At 35.7% G+C, this 27,585-nt stretch overlaps 1 protein-coding gene across 1 annotated transcript in view; it reads right to left on the bottom strand.

Annotated features, from left to right (window-relative positions):
• The window catches only part of USH2A (usherin), a 736,138-nt gene that overhangs the window by 647,791 nt on the left and 60,762 nt on the right, over nucleotides 1-27,585 (bottom strand). Inside the window, exons 5-7 of the mRNA XM_043568966.1 lie at nucleotides 4,748-4,811; nucleotides 1,665-1,959; nucleotides 306-490 (exon numbers count right to left, since the gene is read on the bottom strand). Of these exons, the coding sequence (XP_043424901.1) occupies nucleotides 306-490; nucleotides 1,665-1,959; nucleotides 4,748-4,811 (544 nt within the window). The remainder of the gene's footprint in view (nucleotides 1-305; nucleotides 491-1,664; nucleotides 1,960-4,747; nucleotides 4,812-27,585) is intronic.

Below are 27,585 nucleotides of genomic sequence, written 5' to 3' on the forward strand. Positions count from 1 at the left end.
TTTAAGAGAACTTTAAATGTAATTTAAAACTCAAGTTAGGGAGGAGTCTTAGAAGAATCTGCCTCAAGAAAGTTAGAGTTAGACTCACCAGTCCAGTGAGTTAGTCTATTGCTTATTATTAACCCATTAGTTTATTTTTTTTAAACAGTTTTTTTTTTTTTTAAACTTTTTTTTCAATGTTTATTTATTTTGGGGACAGAGAGAGACAGAGCATGAACGGGGGAGGGGCAGAGAGAGAGGGAGACACAGAAACCCATTAGTTTATTAAAATTAACTCCTTCAAACATTTTTTTAAATATTCATACGTGGAAAGCTGAAGACAGTTGACAGAATCAGGTTTCTCCAAATCTCCATTATTTTTCATTCCAAAAGCTCTGCAATTTCTAGCAAAATATTGCCAATCCTCCCAATCCAGGCTGTCCTCCTTCTTCCTTTGAATCCTTATTGCTGTTGGTTGTGGACTAAGGAACCGAATGATAATATAAAACACCTAAAAATGGATAAGTTAATCATTGTCTTTAAAGTTGTAAGTTTGACCCATCAGGATAAATCAAACCAAGGAATTGTTAGTTTCAAATATAATAGCTTACTTCTTCATAATAATAATTATCAAATATTCATCAGACATCCACAAACTTGATAGCCCTATGGTAAAAGCAACACATTCTATAACTGCATATCTATCCTTATTCTTAAGGATTTTATCAACTAAGTGCAAATTTGGCATGCCTGGGTGGCAGTTGGTTGAGCAACTGACTCTTGATTTTGGCTCAGGTCATGACCTCACAGTCATAGGATGAGCCTCTGTGCAGCTCCACACGAAGTGTGGAGACTGCTTGGGATTCTCTCCCTCCCTCTCCCTCTTTCCCCCCTTCTCAAAAATAAATAAATAAACATTTAAAAAATAAATTCATTAATTAACTGCAAATTAATATTAAGTTTGATATATAAGGATATGGAAAAACAACCTTAGTTCCATGAGATAATTGTTATGTATGTTCTTCTTATGTAGTTAGAATAATCACCTTAGTTTTTATTAATTTGTATTACTTAATAAAGAGACATCAATTTCAATATTGCATATGATTTCATATAAATATCTAAAAAATATCCTGCATATTTTCTTTTAGATATTTTTATTTCATACATTATTATACACTATGTTAGTTAAGTAATGTTTGGTTGCCTAATTCATTCACCTTGTAGTAGACGAATTGCATCCCCAAATAAATATATTGACGTACTAACACCCAGGACCTGTGAATGTGACCTTCTTCAGAAATAGGGTATTTTCAAATGTAATTAAGTTAAGGATCTGAAGATGAAATCATCCCAGATGTAGGCTGGGCCTTATAACAGAGTGAGGAGAAAGATCTGACACACAGAAACAAACACAGAGGAAGGCCAGTGCAAAGAGAGGCAGAGATGGGAGTTATGGAGCCCTAAACCAAGGAACACCAGGAGACAGCAGAGCCTGGAAGAAGCAAGGAAGGATTCCCCACTAGAGCCTTTGGAGGGAGAGTAGTCCCTCCAACACTTTGATTTTGTATTTCTGATCTTCAGAACTGTGAGAGAAGAAATTTCTGTTGTTTTAAGCCATTAAATTAGTGGTCATCGGTCGTGGCAGCTACAGGAAACTAATACACCTCACTATTTCAAATTACCTGATACTGTCCATTTTCCAAATCTATTGAAATAGTCACTCCTTGATTAAGCTGGGTAATGTTTGTAAACACATGTGAAACCCATGAAGTACCAATATCATTATCATTGACAAAAGAGAGAGGATGGGCTTCAGGATTCAGCCGTAACACTCTATCAGTGGTTGTGTCCTCTTCATCATTAGGAATGCAGTATCGCTGAACCAAAGGATGGACCCGAGGGTGGCTGCCAGGGCAGCGACAATGTGACTGGGTATGTAATCTGAACAGATTTCCAGAATAAATTTCCAGAATCTCCCTGTGGTTGTAAGAAGCAGACTGTAAGTCAAAGAGTTCAACAGTAATAGAATTTCTAAGGATTGCTACAATGAATATCACTATTTTAATTTTTTGATTAGTATCCATTTAATTTTAATAGTTTTCTAAACAGAATATAAAATCAAACTCATTCCTGGCAAAATAAACACACTCATAAAATAGATATTGGAAACAGTAAGTTCTTAACTGTTAACTTTTTCCATTGAGAAGCATGTGTAAGCCCTTGTCTGATTATCTAGACATTTTTTTTTAATATCATATTTTACTCTACCTATTTGTGATAAAAAAACGAAAGGTAATATTCATGTAGGTTGTTAAACTGACTTACCCCTGAGACTGAACAATAATATATTGAAAATACTCAGAGTTATAGATAAGGTCTCCAGTTAATCCATAGGAAAGAAATAAGAAAATAAGTGTCATTTATCTGCTGCTGTTTTAAGTAAAGGAACTGAGGCCAAGACCATTTTTCAATGGTTTTCTGTGACTCATCAGTACATATTCTGGCATCCTAAAGTGCTTCAGTGGCTTCAGATCACCTGGCAGCTGCCAATAGTCAAAGAATAATGCCAATTCCAGGCAGATATATTTAATTTTTCCATTAAGGGCAATACACCTGTTCTAGGTCAGAATCAGTCATTCTATTTATAGGCACTCTTCCCTATAATACCTTTCCAGACATCTCAGGTAGGCCAAGATCAGTCACTCAGGTCTAACTAGAGAAACTAGGCTTCTTCCTTCAGATTCCAGTAGGGCAATGGAGTCAGGCAGTTTAACCACTCACCAAATCACAGGAAATAACACCTTCTTCTTTTAATCTTATTGATATTTTCCAGTTGATACCAGGTTTGGAATGGGACCAAAAGTGACTATCCGGTGAAATCTTTGCCCCAGTAAAAACTTTAATAGTGCCAAAATTATTGCAGCACTACTCGGCAGAATTTTAGATAAAGGTGATTTAAAGGATAGCAAGACTGGTGGCAGGAAATCTCCCAAATAATGTGTTCCACTGTTACAGCACCCTTTATTCATGTAGCCCTTGATTATACAGACTAGTAAAGAATGTTGATATTTCTAATGGACATAGCGCTGATCATAGCAGCACCTCAAGAACGATACTTCTCAAATTGACAAGAGCTACTCCTGTCATTTGGAAATTCACCACACTAATCTACATCTTCCTTCAAGAAATTTGAATAAACATGATTCTTTTTGGTCCTTAATAGAAGTAAACAACATCAACTCATCCATGCAATAATATACTACTATTATTATTATAATCTAATAATAAGAGAGAAAATTTAGAGGGCAGGTAAGCAGAATTTCACTTGAACTTTTCTGAGCAGAATGAAAATTTATGTGTCTTAAGAATCCCTAGGAAAGATTTGCTACCTATTCTCAAGATGAGGAAATACTTGATTAACACTAGTCCAACTCTACATAATTTTTGTTCACTGGAAATAGAAAAATATACAATAATACTTCAAATTACTCATTCTTCTTATCTCCAAGTCTAATAGCTCAGCCTATTGAGACTTTCTCAGGGATCAAAATAATCACTTTCATTGTTCTAAATTCTTTAGTACTTATAAGTTCAACAAAGCAATTTTAAAAGGCAGAGAGAGCAGTTTGTTAAGTATCCAAAACTACTTCATCTAGAATATTTAAACAAATGTATCCCAAATTCTGTAATACAACATGTTCAAAAATCTAGTTTCCTTAGAGGAAATCCTTTGTATGGGGAATAATCTTAGGGATCCCTTGGGCTTACACCAATGGGTTAACAAGGCATAAAGAAATACAAAGCCATAGGATGCTCACACCCAAGTTTGGTAAACAAGATTAGGCAAATAAGAATAGAGAAGGGGGTCTTAGCCCCCCAGAATAAAGGTGGGCCAGGGCCCCAAAATAAAGCAGGGAGGTTCAAAGGCACCCAGAATAGGGAGGGGCAAAGGCCCCAATATAGAACATAGGTATATGAAATAAACAAGATTAGATATTCAGGGTGGAAGCACCCCCAATTTAGTACTATAGCAGAAAGCTGCTTTCACAGGAAGGAAGGACCAAGTTAGGTAAATAGGTAAACCGGCTATAGACTGCTGCTCTGCCCTGCAGGGCGAAGTTGCCCAGAGTGGAGATGGTTAACAAAAGAAAGGTGCCTTGTTAACTTTGAGGTCTTGTGTCCTACCTGTCTCATCCCCTAGGCTAGCTAAGATAAACAGAGGAGGTGCCTCATATCCTCTGTAAATAACCTTCCACTCAGAGCCAGGATTTTGTTTTGTATTAATCCAAACCCCTAACCCTGAATGTCTTCAAGACCCCTTTTCCCTCACGTCCCCAAGTTAATGTTCACAGATTCATTGTCTCTTTGTGCACGTCCAACATCATGTTTATAAGTCTTCTGATCCTAATAAAAATGGGGCTAAGACCCTTATTCGGGGCTCTTGTCTTTTCCCAGACATTAACCATCTCTCGCTTTTCATCCTGAGTCCCACTCTTTTGCTGGCCAAAAGAGAACTTTAGACTTAGAGTCTACCACACCTTTGTAAAGATTTTGATCAATTTCATATTATAAGAAGTTACCCAACAGAGGAGCACTAGTGAATAACAACCATAGACTAAGTCAAAGCAAACAGTGTAAACATTAATTAGGTGATATTTCTCAAATCTATAAAGATGAAAAATAACAATCTTTTGCAACCCTTACTGAATTGAATTCAAGAATTATTCTTATACCTGTTGAACTCTACACCACCACATTCACTTACCTGTTTGTAAGTGCCACTTGGTATAATTGAAAATCTTGCATTCTTCCAACAAACTGCTCTAATCCTGCAGAATACACATAATATACATCATATAAGAAGTTGCAGTTTCCCAAGCAGTGGCTGACAAATAAATAAATAAATCAGTTGAGCGTTCCACTCTTGATTTTGGCTCAGGTCATGATTCCAGGGTCATGGGATTGAGCCTCATATCAAACTCCATGCTAAGCATGAAGCCTGCTTAAGATTCTTTCTCTCTCTCCCTCTGCCCCTCTTTCCCACTCATTCTGTCTCTCTAAAATAAAAATAAAATAAAATAAAATAATCATAGTGTTTTCCACAGACATTGCAAAATTTAAGCCAAAGTGAATATTTTGCCCAGCCTGTTTACTGACCCAACTTGTTGTCTTTCTCCAGAAACTGCCTCCCCAAATATTTTTTATTTATTTTAATTGGAGTAGAATTGACACACAATGTCACATTATTTTCAGGGGTACAACACAATAATTCAACTCTATATGTTATATTATGCTCACCACAAGTGTAGCTCCCATCTGTCACCATAAAATGCATTACAATACCATTGATTCTATTCCCTATGCTGTACTTCTCATCCCTGTGACTTATTCATTCCATAACTCCCCAAATCAAATTTCTCTCTAGTTTATAAACCTATAAATCTATCATGTTATCAATGCTAAATTTGATTGTCATCTACTTTCATCTGCAATTCCCAGAGCATTTGCATTGCCAAGAGGAAGTCTCCCAACCTGTTCTATCACCACCACCCCACCCCCCCCCTGCCCCTGTTCTGTCTCCAAGCTCCAGAGTATCATTTTGGGTCATCTCCAAACTTAGATTAATGCCTAGTCTAGAAAATCTCCAGTAAATGAGGATAAATTGAAAACCTCCTATTCATAAATTTTGAGTTATTCACATATATCAATGGTATTCTAGCTCAGTCTCAAAATTCCATTACCTCCTGAGAATTCTTCTAAGATAAGCCAGATTCAAAGTCCACTCTGCATTGAATTAGGTGAACTTTCAAGGTGTAGGTAGATATCAACCTTAAATCACACATTGCTTCATTAATTCATTTAGCAAATATTTATTTAGAATTTAATAACAGGTAAGCCCAAGAGAATGGGAACAGAAAAACCTAAAAAAACAAAAAACAAACAAACAAAAAAACCTACCACCTCTCGGGTTTGTTATTATGCTTCTAATAATGAGGAAAATTTGATTAAATTGAATAATTCTAGCCAGAGTCTGGATCATGGGAACGGAAGAGGGGATGTGATCTACCTTATTGTGCCAATTCAATAATTATTTTTTAGGGAAATTAAATTTAGGGCAATGGCCAACTTACCAAATGACCATTTCCTCAAAAGTTCGTTTACTTGAGAGATAGAGAGAGTGCAACTGGGGGAGGGGCAGAGAGGGAGGGGAGAAAGAGAGACAGAGACAGAGACAGAGAGAGAATCTTAAGCAAGCTCCATGCCCAGTGTTGAGCCAGATGCAGGATTTGGTCCCACAACCCTGGGATCATAACCTGAGCTGAAATCAAGAATCGGATGCTCAACGGACTGAGTCACCCAGGTGCCCCAGTGTGTTTGTTTTTAAGCTATTGTCCTTTTGTCTCGATAAGAGTTTTAAAGAATATTTGATCTATCTTTGTTGCAGCTCCTTGGTGGTGATATGGAAGAAACTGGGGCAGGGTAAGGATATATCTGATGAATAAAAGATGTCGAGTAGAATTAGCACACCGAATAGTCTGAGATATTGATCTCAGAAGCAGGAGAAGATGAATGAGCAAAGAGGGTGACATCTGGCATGAGTATGTGTCTGTGTAAATGTATATGTGCACGTGTGTGTATATATGTTTGTGCGCACATGTTTGTGTGCACATGCATATATACATATATATAGATATATATTGTAAAGGACATTTAAGAAAGTAATCAAGAATATTTTATCTATTAATATTATTTCATAAATATAAATATTTTCAAACAATATACTTTAAGAAAAAACTATGTTTATGGACTTTCCCTCTCCACCCCTCTGTCTCGGTCTTTCACGTACCCCACAACCTGAGGTCCACAGGAAGAAGGTGGACTACACAGCCTCCTGCTCTGACTTTTCAGTAAGGAGAGTTGATCTATCCTATCTTTCCAGAAACAAGTGCAAACTATTTATTAAATTGGTGTTATGAAGACAAAACAAGAAAATACTATAAAAGTCTGCACAAATTTTTAGAATTCCAACACAGTTTGCTTTAAAATGTGTAATTGAAAGAAATAAGAAAATACAATAATTTGTTCATAGGTGAAGTGGCCATCCAGAAAACTTGATAAATTGATCTGGATCTAAGACCTAAAGTTAAGCAAAGTAGGGAATGGCAGAGGAAGGATATGCCTTTCTTGAAGATAGGAGGAAAGATGGGAGGAACAGGTATGAATATGGCTAACTTATCGTATGCTTGTGTGTTTTTGTAGGGGAGTGGTGAAGACAAACAGAAAAAAACTACTCATGGTATTAATTGTCTTTCTGAGATAAGAGGTAATGAATATTGTCTTCCTAAATGAAGGAAGCTGGATCTACCTTCTGTTTATTTCTTTACCTTCACCTCTTCACACTCAAACCACATCCAACCCTTATCTCCCTAGCCTCCGCTATATAACCCTTGCTGTAGTGCCACATCCTGAATTTAAAAGTGCCCCACTGTTGAATGTTTTATCTCAAATAACCCAGAAAATACAGATCATAAAAAATATGAGATAATCATTTGTGATTTTCAAAGGCCTAATCTAACTGAAAGCAAAAATAATGAATGTTTTGATTTTGTCAAAGCCAGAATCATGGTTTCAAATTGTCAAGGTGGCTGTACTCTTTTATGCATTCATTCATTCAACAAGTATTTACTGATTGCCTATTATGTGTTAGGCACTTTCACAGGTTCCAGGGATCTATCAGTTCACAAGATAGGCGCAAAACCCCAAACACTTATTTTATGGAGCTTGCATTTAAGCAGCTAGATGAGCATAATACATGAGTAATTTACATAGTACACTAGAACATGATAAATGCTATGAAAATTTGGGGAAATTAGAGAAGCTTGGAAAGCATAGACTGGAGTTTTAATTTGGATGGTATGTTCAAGAGAGGCCTCATTGAGAATGTGGTATTGACAGGAGAAAGGGAATGAATCATTCATATATCTAGGGGCAAAATATTCCAGACAGGAGCCAATGAGTGCACAGACCCCTAAGGCAGTATGCTTGGCATGTGAGAGGAACTGCAAGGAGCCAGCATCCAGGAGCAGAATAATAGAGGGGAGGCTATTGGAAGATTAGGTCAGACAAGTAACTGGCTGGGGGGAAAGGGGTTCAGTCATTAAAAGCCTTGCAAACCTACTGTAAAGACTTTGATTTTTATTCTGAATGAAATAGGAAGACACTGGAGGGTTTAGAGGAGAGGACTGACATGATCTCAGGTTTATTCAAAAGTGTTAAGAATAGAATGGAGAGGACAAGGGTACAGGTAGTGAGACCAGTTAAGCTATTATAGTAATCCAAGTGAAAGATGATAGTAGTCAGACCAGGGTGTAGAAGTGGAGGTGTACATTTCAATACTGATAAATTAGAATTAACTTCCTATATTTTAATAATAGTTAAAGGGAAGCTCTGCTGCAGAGGAATAATAAAATATATTTTATCATCTATAAAATAAAGGGGCTGTGTTTTATGACCTTTAAAAACCATTTTAGTTGTAAATTTTGGAGTCTGAACATAGAAAAATCACATCCTCTACTGAAGAATTCATATTTGAAAAAAATATCCAAAGCAAGAAGTGAGAAAAAATTCTGTAAATACCTATAGTTAATGTGAATTATCCATTCTAAATAAGAGAATTATGATTTTGGTTTCAGTGGGAAATATCGTAAAATATTTTGAGGATTAAGATGGATTTTACTCCTTCCTTTCCTAGTTGCCAATTCCTTAACAGTAGATATTCACTGGAATAAATAGTCTATAAAAAGATTCTTCTTTGAAAAAATATTCATATGGCCAAAATATGTCTAAATAATATAAATGGGTCAGGGAAACAGACAGACTCATACCGGAAAGATCTCATAATTGTCTACTCAGAAAACAGATAATGACTGGGAAAAGGCAGTACATCCACATTATAACAGGTGGCATAGCAAAATTAGATAAATGGGAACAGTGTAAGTAATCTAATATATAAATCAGGGTAAAAATAGGTTTTCAAAAAACCTAAATTAATAAATGTCACAGCCACTGGAAAGGAAGAAATAAAACTGCCCCTATTTGTGGATAACAGGAGTGTCTACTTAAAGAATTCCAGTGAATCTACATAAAAGCTACTAGAAAAAGTGAACTTAGCAATTTTATATGATACAAGTTAAATATATAAAAGTCAATTCAATTCTTATATACTAGTGATGAAACACTGAAAATAAATTTTTTAAGTATGATTTGTATTAGCCACAAAACATGAAACACTAGTTATAAATCTAACATAACATGACAGTGTCTGTAGGGAGAAAAATGCAAAACAATGATGAGAGAAATTACAGGATGTCATTATGAATGGCAGAGAAAGAACAACTGAAAATTCTCTCTTCCATAAAAGCAATGAAAACTCTAGCAAAGAGTGTCAAAACAACTTCTCTGGGACTCTGTAAATTAACCAAAACTCTGCCACAATCCAGGGAGGTTTTATTTTTAATCTCTGAACATCAGTAAGAATTGCATGGTTTTTTGGGGGGGGGTTGGCATTTTAACTTTCTCTGTTCCCATCCTCCTCTCTGCCACTCAGTGGTAACCTTGAAAATAAATATCCATGATAACAGTGAGAAACAGCAGCCTAGCAGCCACTGGAGAAATCAGAATGAAATTGGAGTTCTTACAAAGCTCCAACCTCAGAAAATTTAGTCTGTCTGACAATACCTTAGAAAACCCATGAGCAAGACTTGAACAGACTCAGAGCTTGCCCAGTGGAAACAGTCATTTCTCTATGGATGTTTGTTGGAAATAATCAGTAGCAACTGCTTACCATCGCAGTTGCCTGAGGTAGAGATAATAGTTGGGTAAACAACAAACAAAGCAAAAAAGTTAAATAGAAAAGCTGAAGCATAAATGTCCATAGGGAGTTTTGCAAAGCTCTGAAATATTACTGGAAATCTAGAATGCCATGCACATATAAAGCCTATGTGCATGCTCAAGAGAAACCTGAGAAGAACCTAAGTTCTCACCTCTGCTTGACATTCTGGCTCTGCACAAGCAGGTAGTGGTGACTAAAGAAGACAGCTTATCTGTTTAAACATTAGAGGCACACTTTAACACAAATACAGAGCTTTAAGCCAAGACTGAAAAACTTATTCATTCTAGGAATTTAAGAAATTCTCTCTTCAAACATTTAGCTGAGCACTAAGTTAACTGAACCCAGGAATCAGTGCCCACATGTGACAATAATATAGACTGTATGTAAATCAGGTCAGTCACTAAACAAGAAAGCAGCAATAAACAGAAGCATAAAAAAACATGAGAAAGGGAAGAATGATTTCCAGATTTGCTATATTATTTAAACATCCAGTTTTTAACAAAAAAAGTGACACGTGCAAAAACAACAACAAAAGAAACTATGGTTAACAGGTTGATATAGAGTGGAAGGAAAAGCAGTCATAGAAACTTGGTCAATTGTAAGTCCATACATTAAACTTAGCAGACAAAGACTTTAAATCAACTATTTTAAATAGTTGCTCAAAAAACTAAAGAAAGGATGAAAATGGTGCCTCAGCAAATAGAGAATATGAGTAAGGAGACAAATTGTGAAAATAAAAATTCACTAGAGGAGTTCAATAGTAGATACAAATGGCAGAAGAAGGAATTGATGAACATGAAGATAGGTCAAATTAGGTTATTCAGTCTGAGGAAGAAGGAAAAAGTAATGCAGAAAAATAAACAGAGCCTCAGAAAACTGAGACACCATCAAGTGTACCAACATAAGTATAATAGGAATCCCAAGAAAAGATACAGAAAAAAGAGCAGAAAAAATATTTTTAAAAAATTACTAAAACTTTTTCAGATTTGATGAATACCATTACCTACACATCCAAGAAGCTCAATGAACTCAAAGAAGGATAAATTCAAAAAGATCTACACCTAGAGATATTATTATCAGACTGTTAGAAGACAAAGAGAAAATCATGAAAGCAGCAAGAGAGAAATGACCCATCTGATACAAAGTATGTTCAATAAGATTAACAACATAATTTTAATCAGAAGCCATGGAGGCCAGAAGGCAGCGGGATGACATATTTAGGGCACTGAAAGAAAAAATATTGCCAACCAAATATTCTCTCCAGTAAAACTATTCTTCAAAAATGAAGGACAAATTAAAACATTCCCAGATAAACAAAATTGGAGAGAATGTGACTAGTAGACATGCTTCATATAAATTACTAAAGTAAATTTTTATGTTGAAATAAAAAGACACTAAACAATAACTCTAATGTACCTGAAGAAATAAAGAGCCCCTGTAAAGTAACTACAAATATAAATATATAAGATAATATAAATGCATTTTTATTTATAATACTTTCTCTCCTGATTTAAAAAAACAACTGCATAATACAATAATTATAATTCTGTGTTGACGGACATCTAACACCATAATTTGAATGACAATAACAAGGGGGAGGGAAAAAAACTAAATAGATACAAAGTTTTTGTATACTATCGAAATTAATTTGGTATTGGGGTGCCTGGGTGGCTCAGTAAGTTAAGAGTCTTATTCTCAATCTTGCTCAAATCATGATCTCACAGTTTGTGAGTTAAAGCCTCTTAGAATTCATTCTACCACACTCTCTGCTCCACCTCTGCTCATGCTGTCTTTCTCTCTCAAAATATGTAAACTTAAAAAAAAAGAAGTTGGTATTAATGAAAACTAGATGTTAATTTTAATACCCTGGGAAACTACTAACAAAATAACAAATAGTAAAAAAAAATGACGAGGAGGTTAAAATGGTATACTAAAACATATTAACACAAAAGAAAATATTAATGGAGAAATAGAGGAACAAAAAGGACATATAGAAAACAAATAGCAAAGTGACATTTCAACTACCTTATCAATAATTACATTAAATGGAAATGGGGTAAACAAAGGACAGAAAAGTCAAATCAGGAATGAAAGAAGGAACATTACAAATGATCTTACGGACATGAAAGATTGTAAGATAATTCTGTAAACTGTTTACTAACGATCAGATAATCTTGATAAGATGAACAAATTCCACAAAAGGTACAAACTACTGAAACATTCTGACTCAAGAAGAAATAGGCATTCTGAGTAGTTTTAATAAGCAAAGAGAATAAATTAATAATAAAAACAACTACACACAAAGAAAATCCAGGACCGCATGCTTTCAACTGGTGGATTCTTCTAAACATTTAAACAAGGAATAACTCCAGTCCCTCACAAGTTCTTCCAAAAGAAATAGAAGAGGAAGAAACACTTCTCAACTCATTCATAGACTGAATCAGAATTCACAGATTCATAGAATCATCTCATCCTGATACCAAAACCAATAAAGACATCATAAGAAAGTTACAGATTAATATGTTTTATGAATAGAGAGGTAAAATCTTCAACAGAACACTAGTAAACTAAATCAAACACCATAAATAAAAAGATTATATACCATAAGCAACTGAGATTTATTCCAGAGATACAAGGCTGGTCCAATACGTGAATATTGAATAATGCATAATATTGATAGAATAAAGGATAAAAAACAAATGATCATCTTCATAGATTCAGGAAAGGCATTTGCCAAATTCCAAACCTATTTCATTATAAAAACAAGCTATGAAAGAAGGGAAGTTCCTCTGCTGGATGCCAAGCTATCCAACCAGCCTGATGGCAGCGCCCAGGCGGCGGACCGATTGGGATGGCCTGGCGGCCCACCGACAGTGAAGCTTCTTGTACTCCTGCTTGTATGTAATTTGGCCTTCGCGTTGGTCAGGGCAGCCCCCCATCAATGAAAGTACCTGGGGAATTGCCAGTTGGGGAATTGCCCACAACGGCCCCCCCGGGAAAAGAACCATTGGGGAAAGAAATAAGAGTCCACAGGAAATTATGCGGCCCTACATCCAGCCCTTGCTGCCCCCTATAAACACTCCTCTACCTAAAGGGAGGATAGCCTCATATATTTCCCAGCCAAGAAGGGGGACAAATGGGTTCGAAATCCCCACTCCGGCAACAAAGGAATGTATCTATGGATACAAATTACTCCAACCCCTAGGCCCACTTGGCCCCCAGGAGGCATTCCAGATGATAACTGGACCTGGTGGGTTAAGGTACAGAATGGTTCATTAGTTCCTAGGTATACATTGTCTCTCTGGGAGCACATAGGGCGTGGGCTCCCAGGGCCCTCTTGGCTCCCTCCCCGCACCCCAGACCAAAGTGAATATTCTTGTCCCTTGTACCACAGATGGCACAAAGGAACAATTAAGAAGTCATGTCCTTGTAAAACATTCCACTTGAGGTGTTGAGAGCTAGATGACCTTGAAAGGGTAGGAGGGAATGTTACTAGAAAATAACTATGTTGTTCCTTTATGGGTGATCACACAAAGGAACATTTTTAGAATTAGGTAATGCCGAGAAACATAACGCACGCTACCAGGAATTTGCTAACAAATATAATGCCACGCTTGCTACAATAAAGCGGCCAGTCTAACACACTGCTGTTGTCTGTGTCCATTTTATTTTTGTTTTATTTTCACCTTTTCGCTGCTGCTGTTCATCCTTCGGGAACCCCTGGACCTGCTGGAGCTGGACTCTGGCATTCCTCATTGGATAAAGAACATTTATAAAAACCTACAGTTAGCATTACACTTTGTGGTGAGAAACTAAATGTTTTCCCCCTGCAATCAGGAACAAGACACTAATGTCCACTCTTGCCCCTTCTATTCAACAGTGTTCTGGGCATACCAGCTAGGGCAATTAAGCAAGAATAATATACATTTTACAGAATAGAAGGGAAGAAAGATGAATGTGTCCGAGGAGAAATTTAAAATTATAGAATTTTATAAATTATAAAATGAGATAAAACTAATTCTCAACTTGGGAACAAATAAATGCTTTTGTTCATATAATGGGATATGAATAACACAACTACAAGGAATGAACCAGATCTCAAATAATTCTCCATTTTTGTGCAAGCACCAAGTTGAAAATACACTAAGAAGCCATTCTGTACATTTTAACATGAAGATAATAGCATATATTATGTTATTTAAGGATACTTACCTATATATTAGGTTTAACCATCTGAAATAGCCAATATTTGGCCATTTTTAATGTAAAAAATGGCAATTTTATATGAGTCAACCTTATAACAAAATCATACAAATATACATGAGAATGATAAATGTAAATGCGTAACAGGAAAGGAGATCTTTAAGAATCTTTAAAAATTGCTTAAATACATTTTGAAATTTCAATTTCACATGTTCATTGCCTGGGAAATCACTGACATAAAGAAAGTGGGGGTATTTCTAAATTATTTTAGAAGGTTAGATGTTGCTATAAATGTTAAAGTCAAATAAATAGTAATAACAATGTGAAGTTAGTAAGATTAGATCTGTCCCTTGTGAACCAAAAGTTTTAGAAATAGAAGTATGATAATTAGCATAGGTAGTTTTAGAGACATCTACCCATAGGTTAAAAGAACTAAAGATAATTACTGAATTTCTTTTTGGAAATAATATCTAACATGATATCAAACAGAATCCTCCTTTAAAAAAAAACAGAGCTTAAAGACTGAGCATTTTGACAATACCATTAATAGATTCACATGTAAAGAACAAAATCTCAATGCAGTAAAATAAAAGCTAATATATCTCCTTTTAACAAAGACTTAGCTAATTGCCTTTCATCATTTCTATCAGGAATTCAAATTGAAATTAAAGGTATGCATGAAGAGATAGGTTAATTACCTGATTTCTGTCACTTCATTGTGACACTAAAGAAAACACTTTTTCTACAACAAATCTTAAAATAAATCATAAAAATCTAGAACTTCAAAATATGATGGTTCTAGAATAGAGTCAATCTTGCTCATTTTTTTAAGTGCTCAAAATGGTAAGGGCTTCATGCCAAGAAAAAAACCTAGAGTGTGTTTTCTGGTTTTGTTGTTACTGTTATTGTTGTTTTTAGGCATCAAGAGAAAAGAATGAAAATATACTCCAATTATCATGTAACCATAAGGAAATAAAGCTCCAAATGAAGCTATCATTGCAGACAATAAAAAACATAAGCATTTAATGTACAGTCATATACAATTAATACAGGTATTATTATACAATTGTACAATACATACAGTATTATAAAATTTCTTGAATGAAGGAAAGTTTGAAAATTTACCTCCAGAATCATTATTTAAATCAGTGAAAAGAAAGCTGTTATCCTGAAGAATCAAAGGATGGCCACAAAATAGTGAAGAGTAATTGAATCAGAGAACAGAGAACAGAACCTTATATTATGCTAATTTCATCCAATTCCTTTTCTTCTTTTCAGAACCAGTTTTCTGCAATATCTACACCCAAAGTCTCCTTTTCCTTACCATTTAGTCTCATTTTAAGTGATCTACATTCCCTTTTCTCTATCGCTAGACTGAAAGTATACTCTTGATGGCCAACCTAGGAGTGATTTTCAGTCTTATAACTTCTCCTTAGTATTCTGGTGTTTGGTATTATTGAAGAACATCTTGAAATCATCATCATTTGTCTTCTAATATCCTAACCCTTGGGATACTTCTGAAGCTCCTTGGGTGCCTCTAATCTTTACCCCCATCTCCCAACCCTCTATCTGTAGCTCCATACTCTTTTTTTCTAGTTTTCTCTCCTCCAATAATTTTATCTGCTTCTAGAACTTCAAAAATAACCTCTATAAGGAATATTCTTATCTCCATATCACTAACCCTAAATCAGTCCTCAAATCCAGTCTCCTGTCTCAAACGACATTTTGCCATTTCTACTTGGCTATTCCATTTCTACCTCAAATAATCAACATTAATTCCCTTAAGCTCACTCTCCTTTCCCTCAGTTTCTCCCCTGCATTAACCTTTCTCTCCTTTTCTTCTTCTCCGCTCTCCTCTCCACCTCATATATGCACACATATACACACAAAATCCCAACATCCCTATTTCTCTTTATGATACACCTTTGACTTCTTCTTCTCCTTTAATCACCAGTATCTGCTCAACTACTTCTTTGTAACATTTTCCATCCTCACAGAGCAAGTCCATTAGAAATCACATCTGGAACACTGCCAGAGAGGTGAGGCTGACAAACTAATTTTAGCTATATCCATATACTCTACCCTTCAGATCCTCTCACTTCATCCACTTGTTGAGCAAACAGCAAATATTTATTGAATGGCTATCATGTGACAGGCAATCTTCCAGGCTCTAGGGATACATCAGAGAACAATGTAAACAAACAAACAAAAAATCCCAGAATTTATATTCTAGAAGGGAAAACGTATGTATACAATAAAAATACTAAGTAACTCATATACTAAGTTAAAATGGTAAGTTCCATGAAGAGAAAAAAAAGCAGCATAATGAGGGGCAAAACGTGGGGAACTGGAGGGTTATTAAGAAGGCAATATTTGAGCAGACCCAAAGAGAGGGAGTCAGCACTATGGAAATCTGAAGGTATAGACTTCCAGTCTAAAGGAACAGTGAATACGGAAAAGACCCTAAGACAGAAGTGGGCTTCGCATATTCAAACAACAGCAAAAAGGCCAGTTTGGGTGAAACAAAGTGAGAAAAAGAAATGGTAGCAATAGTAACGCCGGAGAAGTAACTGTAGTCAGATCATGTAGGTCTTATAGGCCATCATAAAAATGGTGGCTTTCACTCTAGTGAGGTAGGAAAATAATAAAGCATTTTGAACACAGAAGTAACATGATCTGACTCATGAGTAACGGAACAATCCTGGCTATTGTGTTGAGAAAAAAGTGGATGGCAGGGTGGAGGCAGTTAAAAGACTTTGTATTAATCCACGCAAGAGCAGCAACCATGCCCTGGACTGGGCTATCTCTAGAGCGAGTGTGAGTTGGAATCAAAATCTGGACATATTTTGAAGGTAACATCCACAGTACTCTTCTGATACATATGTCAAATGTGAGAAGAACTGGCAAGGACTCCAATCTTTCCTTCTGAAATAGTGGAAAATGAAACTGCACTTACCTGAAATGGGGAGGATCATAGAAGAAATAGTATGTGTATCAAAGTAAGAGGTCTAAAACATCCAAATTTCAGTTTTGGAAAAAAATGAGATATAAATTAAGCATCCAAATGGAGATTTTAGATAGTCTGATGTAGCATTCTGGAATTTAGGAAAGAGGCTGGGGGAACGAGGAAAGAAGATAGATTTCGATTTAGAATTTAAGCCACTTAGACGGTATTTAAAACTTTGAAGTGGGAGGTGATGTTTAAGGGAGTGCATGTCTACAGACATGGAAACAGAACCAAGGTGTGAGTCCTAGAGTACCAATGTTAAGAAAGCCAAGTGGATAAACAGGAACCAGGAAATCAAATTGAGACACAGCAACTAGAAATTCAGGGACAAACCGGGAGATAATGTGGTCTTAGATACCAAGTGAAGAAAGTATACAAGGAAGGAGTGATCTCAACTCTTTTCAGTGATGTTGATGGGTCAAACAGGATAAAGATGTGAAATTAACTATCAGATTTATGACGTGAAGGTCAGCAGAGATTTGACAAGTATAATTTAAATGTTGTGGTGAGCTAAAGCCTGACTGTAGACAGTAGAACTGGAAAAGAAAGAGTGCTATCACTGACAAAACAAGGAGGAAGTTTTGCTTAAAAAGAGGAACAAAGAAACAAAACAAAACACTTACTCTGGTGGAGGATGTGGGAGTTAAGAAAAAAATTTAATGGAAGAATCATACCATATCTGTATGTCCTTGACATGTCCCATTAATACTAGAGAAGTTCCAAAACACTAGAAAACAAGCTACAGGAGCAAATGGGGAAAAATGCTGTGAAAATTACCTTGATAAGATCTAGATTATATGACAGAGGTGGATAAATACAGCAGTGGGAATTTATAGTAGTTATTTTATTACTTGTTTTAATTTCCTCGTGAACTGGAAGGTATTATCATCAGCGGAGGGTCAGGATAAGAAGTAAATTTAAGGACAGAACAAAACGTGTACACAGTTACCCAAAGGCAGAACGTGAATGCGTAAGGGAAATACGGAATGAACCTAGGGCAGCATCATGGGCACATAGGAGGTTTATGGTCATAAATGTTAGGTGGCACAAGTCATCCTGATTGGGTCTATTTAACCAATCCAGGGTATTGCCATGGTAATACTAGCAAGTGAGGAAAAATAAAAAGCAAAGGAGTCAAGGTGTGTGCAAGGAAGTGATTCTAATATTTGACCATGATACTTAAGCTCAATAAGAAGGGACAGAACGCAACAAGGGAGTGAGAGACAGGGGAAAGTTGTTTCAGTAAATTGATTAAACATCCCAGAGGTGTTGAAGAATGGCTGGATTCAGGGCACCAGAGGGTGCAAGTTGATAAATATTAGCATATATCTGACAGAAAAAGGAAATGCACAATATTTATATGCTATACATACTGATTAAAATACTGCTTCTGGACAAAGGGAGCTCTAGGAGGCACAGACATGAAAAGTAACAATAAAAAAAAAGTGAGGAATTGTCACTACCTTTCAGCTTCAAATACTGGCAGTGAATAGATTTCGGGAAAACCAAAATAAATAAAAAACAAAAAAACACGTTAAAAGTTTAAAAAGCCAGAGGTACAGTTAGGATCCCAAAAGGCCAAAAATTACTCCAGAAAAAGTTATAAGAGATAACTACAAGGTGAATGCCTAAATTCCACAAAAATAATCCTTGAGGCCAAATAATAATCCTTCTAGGTCCAGACAGCCAGAGACTGGCCATCGCTGAGACAGCCTAGCAGACAGCAGAGTTAAAGCGGAGAGTTGGACAAAGAAAGAAAAGAGGCACAGATTAGATGTTACAATATTGGTTGGTCTTCATCTTCGGATTAAGACATGGACAGATGCAAGAGACCATCACTTTACTATCAACCCAACGACCAAATTATGCCAGGAAAACTATAAAATCATTTTTAACCCCTGAGAAAGTAGAGGACACAAAGAAATCTAAACAAATTAAATTCTACAAAGGTACAAGCCTTTCATAGGAGAGATGAGACCCAGGACTGCTGGTCTCCCTAACAGAGAAGCAAGAGGTGGGAGAGTCAGCCATAGTACCCTGGAACGACAGCTTAGAATTCCAAAGGGCCCAAGCACACAGTGAGTCTGCACCCAGCCCGATTCTATCCTCAAACATCTGAAACCAGTGGCAAATGACATAACATTGAAAGTGTAATAAAGCCCACATCCAGATCAACTTCAAATCAGTTTGACGTTATTCTTCTCCTACTCACTTTCCTCAACAACCCCCAACACGCGCTCGCTCTCTCTCTCTCTCTCTCTCTCTCTCTCTCTCTCAGCCTGATAGAGAGCTCTTTCCTCTAGAGGTAAATATTATTCATTTCTGTCTTTCCAAACCTATATACAATGTCTAGTACACAATATTTATAGACACATGAGGAAGAAAATGTGGCCCATTGTAAAGACAGGAAACCATTAATAGGAGGTGATGCAGATATGGCCCAGACATTAGTTATTAAATAAGGATATGAAAATACCTAAGACAAAAATACTAAAAGATCTAGTGGAAGTGGTGACTGACAACATGTGCGAATGGATGGGGGAAATCTGAGTAGAGAGATCACATCTACCAAAAAGTACCCAAATAGGAATGCTGGAAATGAAAAGTATGAGATTAAGAATGAAGACTTTTCTACATAAGCTTAACAGCAACCTAAATAAAACAGAGAAAATGATCAGTGCATTTCAAGGCAGGTCCATGGAAAATATGCAAAGAGAAACACCAAAAGAAAAGAGTATGGGGAAAAAGTGCTCAGGATCTGTGGGATGATATCCAGTGCTCTAAAATAATTGTAACTGAAGTCCTAGAGAAAAAGAAGGAAAATGGAAAAACAAGAAGGAAAATTTTTAAGAGATGGTTATCAAGAACATCTGAAAGTAATGAAAACATCACTTCACACATCCAAGAGTATGATCAAACCTCAACCAGGGTAAACATAATAAAAACTACACATAGGCACTACTTAGTTCAACTGCTAACATCCAAGAGAAAACCTTAAAAGCAGCAAGGGAAAAACAACCTACCACATTCAAGCGAACATTGATATGAATGACGGCTTGACTTCTCGTCAGAAAAAAATGAAGGGCAGAAGACAATAAATTATAATTCTTTAAAGTGTTGGGAAAACATTAACAATTATCAATTTGGAATTCCTGTAAGTGGAACCAGTGAAAATATCCTTTAAAAACAGAGATAAATTAAAGACATTTTTAAAAGTTGAGTTTGTTTCTCCCAGACTGAATCGTGAGCAATGGAAAAGGAAGCACTTCAGGCTGAAGATAAGTTAACACCAGATGGAATACAGGAGTTTCAGGAAACAATGACACATACCAGAAAGGGTTAATCTTTAAAGAGAAAAAGAAATTATTTCATGGGGTTTACATACACAAAGTACTTTCAAACATCTAGCACATCATTACTCAAAATTTAACATTCTTCCCTCCTCACCCCAGGAAAATTTTGACTCTGAGCCAAAAAAATTGATACAGTTTATGACCATCATTTAAAAATACTTAAGTTTCACAAAATCAATAAGCTTTAACATGGCAAAATTTGATTAAGTACCTTTCATGAACCATGTCCATATTATTTGTAAGTTTTACAATTACCTTGAAAAGTATGTACACACATGACAAATTAGAAAAATTAGGAAAACAAATCAGGAAATTGGATTGAGAAGTAAAATTCTTTGTTTTTAATTTTTTAATGTTCTTTTATTTTTATTTATTTTTTTTTAATTTTTTTTTCCCCAACATTTATTTATTTTTTTTGGGACAGAGAGAGACAGAGCATGAACGGGGGAGGAACAGAGAAAGAGGGAGACACAGAATCGGAAACAGGCTCCAGGCTCTGAGCCATCAGCCCAGAGCCTGACGCGGGGCTTGAACTCACGGACTGCGAGATCGTGACCTGGCTGAAGTCGGACGCTTAACCGACTGCGCCACCCAGGCGCCCCAATGTTCTTTTATTTTTGAGAGAGAGAGAGAGAGACAGCACGAGTGGGGGAGGGGTAGAGAGAGAGAGAGAGAGAGGGAGGGAGACACAGAATCCTAAGCAGGCTTCAGGCTCTGAACTGTCAGCACAGAGTCAAACATGGGGCTCAAACCCACCAACCGTGAGATCATGACCTGAGCTGAAGATGGACGCTCAACCCACTGAGCCACCCAGGTGCCCCGAGAAGTGTAATTCTTTGCCAAATCACCTGACTTTTAAGAAGTAGAGCTGGGATTCAAACCCAATTCTTTCTTATTCTAAATCTCATGCCTTGTTTCTTAGGTATTAATTATTACAACAATAGTAATTTGTATGTCCAATAACCTAAATGTCCAATGTAGATGTGTGTTTTGTCAACCCATGTTCAATTCAGAGTGTATTATACTACATACTCTTGCTTTTTCTTGTACTAACACATCACGAACCTCCTCCTCTGTCTCTACAAATAGACATACTTCCTTTCTCTGAGTTTTGCATATTTTTCCAATTTAAGTATAATTTAAACTTTACTTAATCAATTCCCTTTTGAAATGTTTAATTGGTTCCAATTATTTGCTACTTTAATTCTACAATGAATACTTTTGAGTACATATTTAAGGTTTTCTCTAATTATATTCTTGAGATATATCCTGGAAGTAGAATTCTTGGATTAAATAGTCTCCACATTTTTACTTATTGTAGTTTGCCAGATTATCCTAAACTCTTTCCACAGTAGTATCATCTCTTTTTTATTCCTTGCCAAATTAAGCATAAAATGATAAGCATTGTTTAAATTTTAAATTCTCAGTTTACTAGTCAGATGTTTTCAATATTTTCCTATAGTGTTTCTGGCCATGGTATCATGCTAATAAAAGTCTTCAATATGCCAGGATTAAGAAACATTTGCTTTCATTTTCCTCTACTACCTCACGATGACATACCTTGCATTTAAATTTTAACTCATCTGCAGTTTTTATTTTGTACAGTTGGAAGGAATACATTTAATTTATCTTTTTATTTTGTAACATAGTTGGCCAATTGTCCTGATTTATTGCGAGAAATCTCTAGGACAATCTGAAACACCAACTTAACCTTTAAATAAACCCCTCTATCCCTATATATGCCTTGTTTCTATACTCTTCTTCTATTCCATTAACCTGTCTTAATTAGTCAATTTCTATACTTTTCTATTTCTTTTTTTACCCTAATTCCAAAAAACATTCTCTCAGAAAAAATTTATCATAATCTCAACCAAAAGAAAAATGTCAGATGTTTCAATATTTTCCTTTCCTTTCCTCTATACCCAGGTGAGGTTAGACATATTAACCCATGGGACACCAGCAGAGATTAAAAGTAGTATTTCAACTAAAGAATGAAAAACAAGCAGATGAATTAATACACAACACACAGAACACATGGAAGGGAAAGGACATTGGAGTTAGCTTTAGATGGTTATCTTTTTCCTCCCTGTGCATTCACTTTTACATAGAAATGGCAAATCTTTATTGATTCTATAATTACCAGTTAATTTCTTAAGAACGTGCTAGACACTTATAAATGCATAACATGGAAATTCCCACAATTCAGAAGTAGCCACGAAAAGTTTTGATTCACAAAATTTTGTGTTTTTAAACCCAAAATTTGGAGGGCCGTTGTAGTTAATTACCACAGTGATATTAAAGACTTCTTATAATTACATGTCTGCTACCGTAACTCCTCCAGGTTTTATGTCCAACTAGAGGCATTGAAATACACCTGCACTGGAAGAAAATGTTCTAAGAAGGAACTTATACATATTGGTTCATAGAGATGGTCTAAAGTGTTTCTATTTGTATATTAAAAAATCAACTCAACCAAATCAGGTTATCTCATTAGCATCAATACATTATATGTATAGATATTCCATTAATATGTATACAGGGGTCAGTGAAATGCATTCATGTGGTCACTGATTAATTTCCTAGGGGAGGCAAAGACAAGGCCTGCAGCAAAAGAAAAGTGTGATCGGCAACATATTTTTCTAGAAAGTTGTGGTAGATATGAGACCCCACTAAAAAAAGCTCTGTAGCAAGCCAACACTCACGTGCAAAGTTGTTGCTTCCTGGGTACAGAAACAGGGAAACAAGTTAAGCCCAACCAGAGAAAGAGAGGAAAGACATCTAGCTCTCCTATGGGCCTTCGTTTGATATGCCTGTATTTGAGGCAGTGTCTGTTCCAAAGCACAGACAGCCAGCCCGGCACTGCATGAGATCACCCCTAATTCAGCTCACAGTAATCTCTTGCACAATTACCTCTCCTGAATGAAACCATCTTGGATATGGACAAAAGTATGGAGGACAGTGACTTAATTTTTTGATTAAAAAAAGGAGCAAGCGAGAGAAAGAAAATGATTTATAATAAGTCCGTGGGAACATTCTGTACCTATCTCTTTTCTGATTAGAGAGGTGGCATGGAGCCTGGCTCATTAGGCAGAAGTAATGAGCCAGTCTACATGCCATCTCTAATTAGAGAAAAGATACAGTAGGTACAACTGTACCTATAAATTGATAGAATAAAGACAAAAATTATTTTAAAATACCCTTTCCCTTGTAGCATTCTGATGCCCAAATCTTAAGGAGAAAATTGTAGTAAAAATTAAGTAACATTTGAAACAAACCCCTTTCCAATGATATGTTTTCTTTTCTTTTTTTAATGTTTATTTATTTTTGAGAGAGAGAGAGAGAGAGAGAGAGCGAGCACATGAGCAGGGCAGGGGCAGAGAGAGAGGGAGACACAGAATCCAAAGCAGGCTCCAGGCTCTGAGCTGTCAGCACAGAGCCCGACGTGGGGTTCGAACTCACAGACCATGAGATCATGACCTGAACTCAACTGACTGAGCCACGCAGACGCCCCTCCAATGATATGTTTTCTCATCGGAAGTTAAATTTCTTTTGACACAGCTTAATAACAAATATCATATTCAGTCCACAGTGTCCTTTTGAAGCATTCATTCAACATCTAGCATGCTGAAGAAGAGCAGAAGCAAGTCACTTCAGCCCCACAGTGCATAGCAGACTAATTTATAGCACTATCGAATACTTTGAGCAACATTTGGTGCAATAAAACACTTTTAGAAGTACTAATGGGGATTAAATATTGAAACAAGGCTCATAAGATTTAATGTTTTATTAAGAAATTCTGCATGCAGGGTACTTTATAAAATTCTCCAATACGCTAATTACTCACACCAAGTTTCTAAATATATAGTTTCCTTCAATTAAGTCTTCACATAAGCTTAGCTTGATCGAAGAGCATATACAAATTAAATAGAGTTATGTCCAGACACTTTGTCTTCTGATTTCTCAACAATTCTATGGAGAGACATTGTTATCCCTACTTACAATAAGAGCATAGGTGTTCAAAGAGGTTAATAATAGCTGCCACTCATTAAACATTTACTATATGATAAGCAACATATTCTACACATACATGATCCCATATAATTATTATTACAGTCCTATTAATTATTTATGAAAACATCCTTTAATAGATTAAAACCTGAGATTTTAAAAGGATACATATTTTTATCAAAGGCACACAACTGGATTGGATTCAATTCTAAGTTTTTTGACACCAGAGCTAGGAAATTTAACCACACAGTTTTAGAATTTATTTTGAATATCAAAAATATACATCTGGGACACCTGGGTGGCTCAGTTAGTTGAGCATCCAGCTTCGGCTTAGGTCATGATCTTGAGGTTCATGGGTTCAAGCCCCGCATCGGGCTCTGTGCTGATAGCTCAGAGCCTGGAGCCTGCTTTGGATTCTGTCTCCCTCTCTCTCTGCCCCTCCCTCACTTGCACTGGGTCCCTCTCTCTCTCTGCTATACTATATCTACTATATGCAACTGGCAGGATTGTATCACTATTAGAATTAAAATTTAGCAATTTCACTGGACTTAATTGAGGTCAATATAAAAATTGATCGTATTTTTATAGAATAAAAACAAAACTAGAAAATGAAGTTCAGAAACAATAGTAAGTATAAGTGATGAAAAAAGAACCAAAAAATACATAGAACTAAGTCTTACAAATGAGTGAAACTTCTGAACAGAAAACTAACAACATTGGGGTGCCTGGGTAGCTCAGTTGGTTAAATGTCAGACTCAACTCTTGATCTTGGCTCAGGTCATGATCTCGTGATTCATGAGGTCAGGCTCAGCACTGGTGGCACAAAGCCTGCTTGGGATCCTCTCCCTCCCTCCCTCTCTCTCAAGATAATAAACAAACAAACAAACAACATTTTTAAGAGAAATTAAGAAATACATTTTGTTTGTGGATTAGAAGATCTGATATCATATAGATACCCATTTTCCTAAAATTGAGTTTATGATTTAAATCCCAGAATTTTGTGAAAATTGCAAAACTGCCTCTAAAATTCATATAAATAGACAAGACAATATTGAAAGGAAAAAAAGTTGGAAAAGTAAATACTTTCAGATTTTAAGCTTTTACAAAATGACAACTATGAAAACTAAATGTTTTGACTCAAATACAGGCAAACAAATCATTGGACCAAAAGAGAGAGCTCAGGAGCAAACCATCTTCACATATGCAGGTACATGATTTGTGACAGTTACCACTCGCTGCAGGGGAGCGAAGAAATGATCTGTTTAATGAAAATGGTTCTGGTGATATTCAAGTGAGAAATAAAAAATGAATCTTGACCCCCCCTACCTCATAACATACCCAAAATAAAGTCATATAGAAAACAGACCTAAATTTGAGAGGTAAAATAATAACACTTTCAGATAAAATGTAAAAATAATATCTCCATGATATCAGGGTGTGCAAAGATTTCCTCAATAGGACATAAAAATGTTAAGTATAAAAGAAAAATTAGTAAATTAGACTTCCTTAAAATTAAGAACTTCTGTTGATCAAAGAATGCCATTAAGTTTTCAGCAACTACAATGTGCCAGATTCTGGAAAAACAATAATGTTTTTCATACATAGCCTCATTTGATCTTCATAATGAGACTGTAATGTCATCATCATCATTTCAAATTTAGAGTAACTAAAAGAATATAAGAACACTAATTCGAAAGGATACACACACCCCTATGTTTATAGCGGCATTATTTACAATAGCCAATATTTGGAAGTAGCCCTAGTGTCCACTGGTCCATTGGTTGATCAAGGGATAAAGAAAATATAACATATAATATACATACACACACACACACACAGGAATATTATTCAGCAATAAAAAGGAATGAAATCTTGCCATTTGCAATGACAAGGATGGAACTAGAGAGTAGAAATTGAAGCAAAAGTCAGTCAGTCAGAAAAAGATAAATAAACAATTTAACTCATATGTGAAATTTAAGAAACAAACAAGCTAAGGTAAAAAAAAATAATAATAAGAGACAGAGACAAATCAAGAAACAGACTCTGAATTATAGAGAACAAGCTGATGATTACCAGAGGGGTGGGGGTAGGGTATGGGTTAAATAGGTGATGAGGATTAAGGAGTGCACTTGTTGTGATGAGCACTGGGTATTGAATCACTACATTCTACACCTGAAAGTAATATTACACTGTGCATTAACTAGCTGGAATTAAAATACAAACTTAAAAAGTACATAAATTAAATAAATTTGGGCTAACTACAGTTTAGAGTCATTTAAAAGTTGTTCCAGGTCACGTAGCTAGTAAGTGGGCAGTTGGGACTTGAACTCAAGCAGACTAACACCAAAGTGTAAAGTCTTAAGGAACTATGCAATCAGACAGTTGCTCAAATGCGTATGTAGGTGTATACATGTGTGTGTGTGTATAATGGAGATCTAGAAACAGGATATAGAAATACAGGCATGTATCGCGATTTCTAGTAAATAACTGCTAATAATCTCAAAATATTAGGAATAATCTAAATGCTCATTATTAGGAGTTTGTTTTAAAAGTTTTTGTTACAGCTATACAACTGGGCATAATGCAGCCATTTTAAATGAGAAGGAATATTAACATAGAATGTTGTCCATAACATTTGGAGAGGAAGTATTTATTTTTAGAGGCCTCAGAGAAAGCATATGTATTATAATTTCATTTTTAGAAAATTATTTTTATAACCATATCTCCAGCTATATGTACTAAAGTTCTGGAAGGGTATAAAAAAGTTAACTGTATCTATGAAGGTAGAAAACTGAAATATTTTCTATTTCAGAGAGTTGTGTATTGTTTGGATTTTCTTATAATGAGTATTCATTATTTAGTAATATAAAATAATTGTTCCATTTTTAAAGTGTAGGCAATTTATAAACCATTGTGCTAATTATTTCAAGTTAATCCTAAATTCAATTTCTGGGTTTTGTTTTCAGGATGCAGTATATATTCTTTTAAACCTCTATGGCCTGTTTTAGGATGGGAAGATATGAATACCATAAATCTAGCATATTAGTGTTGAATATTAAATTTCAGTTTCTATTTAATATTCTAAACCCTACTTTAAAATCCAAACAAAAAAAGAGATTGAGAAAATATAGTTTATCACA

This window comes from Prionailurus bengalensis, chromosome E4, assembly GCF_016509475.1.
Source record: "Prionailurus bengalensis isolate Pbe53 chromosome E4, Fcat_Pben_1.1_paternal_pri, whole genome shotgun sequence".
NCBI lineage: Eukaryota > Metazoa > Chordata > Mammalia > Carnivora > Felidae > Prionailurus > Prionailurus bengalensis.